The sequence below is a fragment of the Medicago sativa genome, chromosome 5, assembly GCF_051527215.1.
Source record: "Medicago sativa cultivar Bolivia chromosome 5, Bolivia_mono, whole genome shotgun sequence".
Classification (NCBI taxonomy): domain Eukaryota; kingdom Viridiplantae; phylum Streptophyta; class Magnoliopsida; order Fabales; family Fabaceae; genus Medicago; species Medicago sativa.
Genome location: NC_140753.1, coordinates 25,605,591 through 25,617,500, shown reverse-complemented (window position 1 = coordinate 25,617,500; position 11,910 = coordinate 25,605,591). Strand labels below are relative to the sequence as shown.

Genomic DNA, 11,910 nt, shown 5'->3' with positions numbered 1-11,910 from the left:
CTGACAGAAGAAGTTTCTTCCGACATAACAACTTTTCTGGCTGATGTAACTCAATCTTTTGTTCAAGATAAACCACCTCAGGTCATAGGGTGTCACATTATAATCTAATAATACACTCCACCATGAATGGTAATAATGTTTAATCTGTCATTTCCTTTGATTTTGTATTTCTTTTTTTTTTCTTGTTACATACATATACATGTAAGTTGTAAATCTACCTTTGTACTCCTTTTGCAAGAATCTATCCAAATCGTTGTTTTCGGAAGAAACATTCATTGGGAGCTTAAAGCAAGCCTCCGGACCGGACTGTCTTCTATGTGTAGTGAATTTTAATGGTGTTTATGACTTAAATATGTAGATCGTATATGTATAATTGGATGATATCTCCCTCCATCTAGTATGAACATATATAAGTCTTGAATCCTTTAGAGTTTTATTTCTTTTTTAATTTGATCCGCCCTCCATTATGATGTGAATAGAACATCATTTATACTTATCTGCCGGTAGTGAACAAAATTGAATTGCAATTATTATTATTCTCATTGAATTTAGCTTGATTTACATGAAAACCTCTGGCCATGAAATTCCATAGACATTATTGATGTGTATATTTGGTGCTTGATATATATATATATATATATATATATATATATATATATATATATATATATATATATATTCATAGTATTCATATTTTGGAATCACTTTCTGACATTTGAGAAATTTTATTTATTTTTTAAATAGTTCAGTTTAATTTTAGAAGAAGTTGACATGAGGTTTTATTAAGAAATTTATGAAATGAATATGTTTATATGATTCTAATAATGATATGTGATTATAATGAGTGCTAATCATAATAAAATATCGCATTTGAAAGGTTATTTTCTGATGAAAGTTAATCGAGAATCAATGCTCGCCTATGATAATGTGGTTGCTTCAAATATGCTGTTCATTATTGAATATGCACTTTAATTTACCAAAAATTTATACTCAACTAAAAAATGCAACAACATTTAAAGTGTCTACTGTGCACATATTTTGTCAACTTAGAATAATCTATGAATGTTTTTCTATGGTTAAATTCCACCAAAGACTAAAGGTGAAGAAATTTGATATATTAGAGACTGATTAAAAAATATTGCATGAAAGTGAACGACAACCAAAAACTTAAATTTAATATAAAAGTTAAGCAACTGACATCCTAAACTAATGAAACAATTCATGTAATATTTAGAATTATGAGAGAGTCCACAATGTGTTGGATCATGACATTATACTAAGAGCAGCCACACAATTGTGATTCACATCAAATCATCATTCAAGACCTTAAGACATTAGGTGTATTGGTCATCTTACTTATATGTTTCTAAACATCTACTTTGACATCCAATGTAGAACTTTAAGTCACAATTGACACATTAACATATATCCTTTAAGTTTGAAACTTTATACGTCTGTGATTTGTTGACGATCAAATTAGATTAAAAGGAAGCACACCATGGTTAAAAAGTTGGATTGATGATGGTGTTTTCACAGAGGCAAGTTTATGTTCCTATCTTTCATCAAATGAAAGAAATAAATTTAGAAAGAAAAAAAAAGAATATGAAAAATAAATTTGAACATGAAAGAAATGATAGATGAAAAAAAGTAGTGTGTTTTGTCCATAGAAATATTGAAAATAGATTGAGTTACTTGTAATTTTATGGGTAAGTTAAAATAGACCCAGTTAAAAAAAAGCCACATCATTTTAAAATGTCTAATAATCATGTACTTTTTCTACTCATCATAACACATATGTATTTTTCCATTCACAAATTCAACCAAAGATCAAAATGTGAAGGTACTTTATAGTATATTGGTTGGATAAAAAAATGCGTGAAAGCAAATGACATCCAAAAACTTATATTTGATATAAAAATTTAAGCAAATAAAAATTCAAAAACTAAAAAAATAGTTCATCGTAATGTTCGGAGTTTAGAGAGCCTACAATGGGTTGGACCATTGCATTTGACTAAGAGAAACCCTACAAGTGATATTGACACCATGTCTTCGCCTAAAATATTAAGACATTATGTATATTTTTTTATCTCGCTTATATGTTACTCAATATATACTATTGCAGTCAATATAGAAGTTTAACTCACACATGACACATAAACATATATTCCTTAAATGTGAGACTCCATATGTTTGTGATTTGGTGAGATAGCAACATAAGTTCAGAGGCACAACATGGTAAAAAATTATGGGTTGACGGTGATCTCAAAGAGGGATGTTTGTTTCATTCTTTAACGATAAGAGATAAAGTAAATTAGAAATGGAAAGAACATGACAAATAAATTTGAACCTGATAGAAATGATAAGAGAGAAAATAAGGAGTGTGTTTTATCCTTAAGAGTCATTAAAAAAATGTCACTCAATTTAAAATAGGTAATTATGCTACCAAAATATTAGACTCATTAAAAAAATATCACTCAATTTAAAATATCTAATAAGCATGTATTTTGTCAACACATCTACATTTTTCCATTGTAAGATCCCACGAAATACCAAAAGTGAATGAATTTAAAATGATATAGAGGTTGAATAAAAAAGATTGCATGAAAGCGAAGGACATTCAAAACAAAATTTTTATATAAAATATCAAACAAATAAACCCATAAACTAACAAAACATATCATCATGATGTTCAAACTTCCGTGAGAGCCTACATAGGTTTGTATTATCACATTAGACTGGAAGAAATTACACAAGTGAGATTCACATCACCTCTTCTTTCATATTCTTAAGGCATTATGTATATGAGTAATCTCTTTTATATGTTGCTCACATCTACTTTTGCTTACAATATAGAATTTAAACTCACACTTTACATATTAACATCTCTCTATTAAGTGTCAAGATCTTCATGTATGTGATCCACCACCAAGAACCACTCCCGCTCCCCCGCAATATTGAATCGGGATGTGATACCACCGTTGGAATTTCTGGAGGAGCCTACACTGTTGTAGATAGACAATTTGGAGAAAGAGAAACCACGTAAGAGAAAATGATACAACCACATCTTCATCCAAAAATTTAAGGCTTACATATAAGATTTTTGTTAACTGACACTTAATACATCACAATATTCTCTCCCTCAAATATGACGAAATTCTAACCCATGCTTGGCACGGGTGTCCATACTAGTATAATTAAAAATTAAATCTTCATATGTAGTCAGAATTACTCTTAAAGTAACACGCTGATTGATTGGAATTTGTCAGCATCGTAAATTGTTTTACACTAATAGTGTACCAAAATTAAATTTTATAACATCTTCATCCATAAATCTAACACTTTGTAGGCAAGTCGTTAGAACTAGTATTCTTAAAGGAAAATTTTATGGTGAAGTTATAAGAATGATTTTTCTGGTGAAGTTAATCTTGTTATCAATCATTGAGTATTTGTGTATTTAATCCATGCCACGTCAGATTATATAGTGTATTGCACATTTGCCCATAAGGTGTGTCATTATATATTTACTTATTGTAATTTTGTCCCTGATTAAATTAAAATTAAACATTTTTATTATTATTTTATTTTGTAATCGTAAATAAAAATTGGGTAAAACACCATCTTTGAATCACTTTCATCTTCATCCGTATGAATCTGCTCAACTTCATCGGTTCATTTCACTCGAAAATCTTATTATATTATTTTGTCATTATTTCACTCCCTTTCACTCCATGAAAATCTCTAATCTTAAATGAATCAAATTCAATTTGAGATCCATGAAGTCGGAAGATGGATACCAAGAACACAGTTAAATGAATAGGAAGATGAATTGAGGTCGAAAAATCACCAACACAGATGAGTACCATAAATGAATACCAAAAACACCGTTATTTGAGATCGGAAGATGAGTAAGGGTTAGTGATTTTTCGTTCGGCATATGAATTGGAAGATATGAAGAACACGAACGAAAGCAACACGAAGGAAACTGAATTTTCACTTTTGTGTGAATTCATGTTTGTATGAAGAAAGACGAGGAAGAAGGAGACGAGGAAAGACGGAGACGAGAAAAGAGGAAAGTGAAATTGTAATTTAAAAATGATTAAAGAGTTTCTACATAATTAATAAATAAAATAAGTTAATAAATCAAAAGTAATTAATGTTTTCTATGAGGACTGATTTGTAATAAAGAAAAGTTTAGACCTACAATAGTCCACCTACAGTACACTAGCTGATATGACATCAACAATTATCTTATTGGCTAAACAAAATAAAAAAAAAAAATAACTTTTCTAAAAAAGTCAGTTTCCTGCATCATAGAAGTCCCCTTCTTAAATTTGTTGTGAAATTAACATTATTTTACAAGTTTACCCTTAAACATATAATTATCTAATGTTTTATGATAATATTTTTTACAAAATCACAAATAAAAAATCTAACATAATTAGAGATATATTAGTTAAGAGCAATTAATAAAGTTTAAAATTCAAAATATGTCTTATAAAATGGACAAAAAGAAGGGTCCTAAATTTTGATTGGGGTGTAGGGTCAATATATAAGAGTAGTGATATTTGAACAACCATTTTTGACAACTATCGTGACAACTTCATTTTCCTCTCTTTCTATTGGTCAAAAACAATGGTAAGAGAAAAATGAATAGAGAGAATAAAAACATAATGTGAGTATGAAAGAGAAAGTTGTCAAAAAGTTGTCACAGAATGGTTGTACAAATATCATTTCTCATATATAAGGGATTTCATAGTTGGGTACTCTAAACCTATAGAGGCAAAGTTTAAGTTCCTAAATCCAATTAAGATGCCTTATATGGCACAATCATCATCCTCCAACATTCCCCAAAATACTCACGAGGTATTCCTTAGCTTTAGGGGAGAAGACACACGCTATAACTTCACAAGCCATCTTCATGCTTGCTTAACAAGGTTTCAAATCAAAACCTACATAGACTACAATCTTGTGAGAGGGGATGAAATATCAAACGCACTTCTTAGGGCAATTGAGGAGTCAAAGCTTTCTGTGGTTGTTTTGTCTGAAAACTATGCTAATTCAAAGTGGTGTTTGGATGAACTTGTGAAAATACTTGACTGTAAAAGGAATATGGGACAAGTTGTAGTGCCTGTTTTTTATGGTATAGATCCTTCTAGTGTTCGTAATCAAACAGGAGGTTATGGAATTGCTTTTGCTAAACATGAGCAACAATTTAGGAACAATATGAATAAGGTGCTAAGGTGGAGGAGTGCTTTGGCTGAAGTTGCTAATTTAGCTGGCTGGGATTGCTCTATTAATAGGTACTAATTCTTTCAATACCATGAAAACTTTTGATTTGATGATAAAAATAGTTTTAGTTTTGAGAAATGAGCATAAATTAATTTTTCCAATTTGATTTTAACATGATGTGACTTCATATTAATAATAATAATAATAATAATAATAATAATAATAATAATAATAATAATAATAATAATAATAATAATAATAATAATAATAATAATAATAATAATAATAATAATAATAATAATGACAAAAATATTTCAATAAATATCTGCATGACTACTCATTATTGAATGACGGAGTAAAAATTAAAATTGCAATTACAGTTTTTTTTATAGACAAATATTAACAATGTTAGTAGTTATGTTATTTTTGAGGATCGAACCAGAACCTCGCCTGAACTGCCTAAACAACAAATCAATACCAATAATTTTAGTAGTATGAACGGGTGGAACCAAGTCCAATAGGGTCGAATACTTAGAGTTTGAGCTTGACTTGTGAAAAAATGAATAATTTGGATTTGGCTCTTTATTTAAACTAGCGTAACTAAAAACTTTGTATGATCTTACCAAAACAGAAAACAAAACTATTTTTTTTTTTTGAAAAAAACAAAACAAAAAAATTGTATTGCCTTTGTTGACTATTAGCTTGGGTTTATGTTGTTAAGCTCATTTATATATAATTTTTATTTTTTTCGCAATTATACATATTTTTCCTTAAATTTTGATTACAACGAAAAAAAGTCAAATTAATTTTAATAGAAAGTTTGGTATAACCCCACCACTTGAATATTATAGAGAAAGGAAAAAAAATAATATTATAGAGAAAGGTTTTTATTTTAATAATCACGGTGATTTGAATTTCTTTATTGAGATGATGATTCACATTCGAAATATTATACCTTGAAATGGTCTTTATTTTTATTTTTTGTGCTTTGAATCAGTAGTGATCATTGTACCTATAATTTTTAAATTTTAATATGTGGACTCAGTATTCGCCTCACTTGTCCCTTGCTATTTCTATTTCTATTTAATAATAATAATAATAATATTTAGCCTTATCATAAAACTTATAGTGTTCATGTCAATTTTTCCAAACATTTTATTTGTGTAAAACAGCATGGAATCCGAACTCGTGGAAAGAATTGCTAGGGATGTGTTGGAGAAATTGAATCATGTGTATGTTGGTGACATAGATGAGGAAATCAATAAATATGAGCAACTATCAAACCTACAAGCAATGAATCTCATGCGTGGAAGTGGATTCAATACTCAACTATGGAATGATCTTCAAGAAACCAACCAGCATCTTGGGCAGCTTAGAATGAAGAAAAACGTTATTCCACTTAGATTGCCACGTGCTGTGTAGTTTTCATTGTGGAAAAATTCTCGTACGAAAAATTAATTTAATGAACATTATGCATGATTCAGTTAATCTTATTAATAAATCAAATGAATTGATATGAGTGTGATCAGGGCCGGCCCATAGCCCGTCGAGGCTGGGCTATGACACCGGGCCTCAATTTTTTTGGGGCCCAAAATATTATTTTTTTGTTTCCAAGGCACGAAAATATTGGTTATATACTAATTAATGTGTTATATTATCAAAGAGATTGCAGTGCATCAGTGGCATGGCCACTTTTTGATTCATGATTCAGTGGGGGTGGTCATGGGTTCAAGTCTTGCTTGAGTATTTTTTGTAATGATTTTCTTTAATGTTTTTTTTGGGGCCTAAAATTTAATTTTTTTTACATCCTTTAAAAACTAAAACCGGGCCTACGGATTTGTTAAGACGGCCCTGAGTGTGATTAGGATTTGTGGCTAGAAAATTGAATGGATGTTACTTCTTATATTCCAGTTCATTCTTGGAATTTCACGAACCAAGGTTTCGCTCTATCTAACATTCTCCTTTATTTAAACAGCACTGCTGCAGCCTGACAAATTTTTTCTTGAAATTTCAAGAATGCATATGTGTTTAATTTGTATTGGTGTACAGTCCTTAATTGGTGGAATACAGGTAGTGGTGATATTTTATTTTTTTGTTATAACAGAGCAATTCCATCGTGAAGTTGTCGGGTGCATTTTTTCGGGAACTTTAGCATTATTCTTATTTAAATGCATGCATGCATTTGTTCTAATAAAGTTGATTTGTTCTAACTCATTTGACATGGACATTACAATTTACAATATACATGGACTAAGGTTTAAACCACTAGATTCCTCACTTATTTACCTCAAATGTAAAATTTTAGTCATTATACTGCTTAATAAAAAAATAAAAAAATATGTGTGAACGAGATTATTAAACATATGGGTAAGCATATAATAAAGGAAAATGCTAACAAGTGCCCTAAGGGCATTGTTTAAGCATCTACAAGTAGCAACTTTTGCATTGGAAATTGTACAATTATAACTTTAACAAGTGTTTGACTTGTATTTTCAAGACATAATTTCCTTTTGTGGGTTCCTTAAACAATGCCCTTAGGGCACTTGTTAGCAAGACCCTATAATAAAACTATAAAAAAATGCATGCAACTTTATTATGAAAGCTGGCATTTGAACTTGTCCATGAAAATCACATTTCTTGATAATGGATTTAAGACCTTATAAATTACGATACGATTATTTTTTGGTTTTGATACGATTATAAGTTACTGGTCAGTTGAATAGCCATTATCACCCATCATCCTTTGAGTCCAAGGCTATTAATATTATGCATGCATTAAAACATTCAAATCATAATGGTATTAAGTTTGTCAATACCAACAAGCTCTCCCCTCCCATTCTCTCAAAACTACTAAATAGAGTCTTAAAGTTTTGAGTTGAAATGTGACGTCTTAGCCAAATAAGATCTAGTATTATGTCAATCTGAATTTTGGTTGTTGTTGGTACAGAAGAACACACACCTTATTGTAATTTTTTAATATGGAGGATGAATCATATCTATATTTTGAAGTAAATGTGATAGACTTTATGTTATAATTAGCATATTCACTTGAGGACTAAAATTAATTTTATTAATGTGAGGGACTAACTTGTCTCCTATTTACGCAGTCGACGCGACTTGGTTCATTTAAGTTAAAAACAACCACAGAAAGCTTTGACTCCTCAATTTTGGTTCACGTAATCCCTTATAAAAACAATTTTGGTTCGAGACAGAGTCACATTTTTCTCATAAGAGACCAAAATCAAATTTCACTCTTTTTTTTTATATATTATTACTACTACAAATTACTACCTAAAAGGCCACGTTAAGGTCACCCCTGAGACATAATTGATCGTGATATATTCTCTTTTTTGGTCAAACCTTGATGTCCACCTGCACCTCCACCAACTAGCTCGTCCCTTTACTCAAATATATATATATATATATATATATATATATATATATATATATATATATATATGGGGTTTGCTAGGATACACCCACTAGTTTTTATTAAGGTGTGTTTTAGCAAAGATATAACTAAAAAGTTGTTAAATACACCTTAAGGTGAATGTTGCTAAAACACACCTTATAGAAAATAAGTGGGTGTATGTTAGCAACTCCTATAGGCATTTGCTAGGATACACCCACTTATTTTTTAGAAGGTGTGTTTTAGCAAGTTATAACTAAAAAGTAGTTAAATACACCTTAAGGTGTAGCTTGCTAAAACACTCCCACATAAAAACTAGTGGGTGTGTTCTAGCAAACCCATATATATATATATATATATATATATATATATATATATATATATATATATATATATATATAGCTCGTCCCTTTTCAAGACATTGAACGCACAATTTTCAAAGAAAAACTTCTACTTTTGGTTCCTTAACTTATGCCCCAAGGGCACAAGTTAACATTTCCCATATATATATATAGGGAATTTATCTTTCGTTTTTTAGGTACAATTTGAGTTTAAATAGTATAAATATATCATCAATATATTCATGGGCTTGACTAATTCAAAGACAATTCTTATTTTCTTTCGGTTTTCACACATAAAGTCAATAATTTGTATTCTTCTTCAACTTGCTCATCAATTTATTTCCGGATAAGCTACATAGTATGTACCAATGAAATTCAAATCCGCTTGACATACATATACCCTACCTTAGGAACAGCCTGACTTTGTAGGAAGGTTCATAATTCATTATTTTATTGGTTCTCACATTACTAAATCATCATATTGTTATAAAAGAAACTTCACATTTCCCTCAAAAAAAAAAAAAAAAAGAAACTTCACATACTACTCAAAATCACACGAAGCTAGACTTAAATTCCTCTTAAAATTAAGCTAGCTAGCCAATAAACATGGCATGGTCAACCTCTTCCAATACTCCTCAACAAAAACATGAAGTGTTCCTCAGCTTTAGAGGCGAGGACACACGCTACACCTTCACTAGTCATCTTCACGCCACTTTGACCCGACTTGAAGTCGGAACATATATAGACTACCATCTTCAAAGAGGCGACGAGATATCGTCCGCGCTTCTTAGGGCCATTGAGGAGGCAAGCCTTTCCGTCGTTGTTTTTTCAAAAAACTATGGAAATTCTAAGTGGTGTTTGGACGAGCTTGTGAAGATACTAGAATGCAAAAAGATGAGGGGGCAAATTGTTTTGCCAATTTTTTATGATATAGAACCGTCTGATGTTCGCAACCAAACGGGAAGTTATGCGGATGCATTCGTTAAACATGAGGAACGATTTCATGGGAATTTGGAGAGGGTGCAAAAGTGGAGGGAGGCTTTGAGAGAAGCTGCCAATCTTTCTGGCTGGGATTGCTCTACAAATAGGTAAATATCTCTAGGTATTTCAAGTCTTGTAGTATATTAGAAGCTTTCTATGTTTTTTTTTTTATACATTTGTATTTTCTTAACCATGATGATTAATTTTCAGGATGGAATCTGAACTTCTTGAGAAAATTGCAAAGGATGTATTGGAAAAACTAAATCGAGTATATGTTGGTGACCTAGATCAGAAAATTGCTAAGTATGAGGAACTTGCAAAGCTACAATATCAATTCTTTGTAAGCACACTGAACACCGTTGATTTGAACAAGCATAACGCAACTGCTCGACGTGTCACGGAACTAAAAATGGAGAGAAGTCTTCGTTTGCTTCGCGTGTCTCCTGACATGCTTTAAAATGTTGGAAATTACGATGAGTTTCCATTTCAATGTATGAGTTTTATGAAAAATCAATTGTTAGTTATTTTATAAAGAAAATAAACCGTTAGTTATGAGAAATTCTAATATGTTCACATGACTAAATAAAAAGTGTTTGGTCACACACACATAAAGAAATATTTTTTTAATAGTAAAGAGGAAATTGATAAAAAAAAATGCTTGAATATTTTCAGGACCATCATTTTATGGGTGTGTGTCCAAACACTATTGATTTGGTCTTGTGGTCATGGAAGAATACCTCCTTCGGTAAAGTTTGACTTTTTATTATCAATCGATGAATTTCAAATACAATATAAAACATTGTAATATGACCATTCATGTCACATTTATTAATAATTTATCATTCCATAGTTTTGAAATTTATTCACTTATAAGAAGAATTTTAGCCATTAAACTACCTGACAAAAAAAAAAAATCCAAAGTATTGTTGATTAATTCCCCCTCACCCCTTCATTGATGTGTCAATCTACTTTGCGACTTTTTAGTCTGTAAATTCTTATTTACTCATATTTTGTTGAATGATAATGTCGTTGTCATCTTTTTAGTTTAGTTGTTAGAAAACAATAGGGTTGAAGAAGAAAAAAATAAACACAATCAGTACACAAAAATATAATGTGGAAACTTTAAAACCGGAGAAAAAACTACGACCGTTGCCTAAACCGACAACTAGAGAATTATTACTATGTGAAATTTTTTACAACACATAGACTTCTCTCACTCTCACCCCACCCCAGTACAACCACACTCTCACACAAAGCAAATATTTAAACTAAGTTAGATATAAGCTTAAAGTGCTACTGACTGATGCATCTAAAACATAGGTTTAATATATAGCTTTGGTCTTCCCATTGCTACACCAAACTAAGCGATGTGAGACTTCTCCAATAACTAATATTTTTAACCTCCTTCTTTTATAAAAACTTGAAAATCAAACCCATCAATGATGTGGAAGATTAGACAATGAGGTGGAGAATGTTGGGTTTCAAGTGTAAGTGATTATGTCCCACATCGACTAGGAATGGAGGAAACATTGGATATATAAGAGAGGGGACCCATATACCTGATGCCTTATGGTTTTGGGTAAGAGTGTGGTGTCTACTTCTCTTAGTTGTCCTGGACGTTTAGCTCATTGCCGCTCTCGACGCTCCTCGGACTTCCCCAATAACTGGTACCATAGCCCTGGTTAGGCTCGGTGGGGGAGCGGGAGTGGGATCCTAGTGTGGATCAGGATAGTGATGTGGGTGCTTCACGCTTGAGAGGGAGATTGTTGGGTTTCAAGTGTGAGTGATTATGTCCCACATCGACTAGGAATTGAGAAAATGTTGGATATATAAGAGAGGGGACCCATATACCTGATGCCTTAAGGTTTTAGGTGGAGATGTGGCGTCTAAATCTCTTGGTGATCCTAGACGTACGTTTAATTCATTACCGCTCTCGACGCACCCCAGACT

General features: G+C 31.2%; 2 protein-coding genes across 2 annotated transcripts; both read left to right on the top strand.

The window, feature by feature from the left end:
• Positions 1 to 4,752: 4,752 nt before the first annotated feature.
• LOC146921325 (toll/interleukin-1 receptor-like protein) lies at positions 4,753 to 6,705 on the top strand. Its single transcript, XM_085714753.1, has 2 exons — positions 4,753 to 5,300; positions 6,402 to 6,705. Exons 1-2 carry the CDS (start codon positions 4,810 to 4,812, stop codon positions 6,649 to 6,651), a joined length of 741 nt encoding a protein of 246 aa, XP_085570879.1. The 5' UTR covers positions 4,753 to 4,809; the 3' UTR covers positions 6,652 to 6,705.
• Positions 6,706 to 9,532: 2,827 nt separating this feature from the next.
• LOC146921324 (toll/interleukin-1 receptor-like protein) lies at positions 9,533 to 10,818 on the top strand. The gene is made up of 2 exons (XM_085714752.1): positions 9,533 to 10,067; positions 10,171 to 10,818. Exons 1-2 carry the CDS (start codon positions 9,586 to 9,588, stop codon positions 10,415 to 10,417), a joined length of 729 nt encoding a protein of 242 aa, XP_085570878.1. The 5' UTR covers positions 9,533 to 9,585; the 3' UTR covers positions 10,418 to 10,818.
• Positions 10,819 to 11,910: the final 1,092 nt, after the last annotated feature.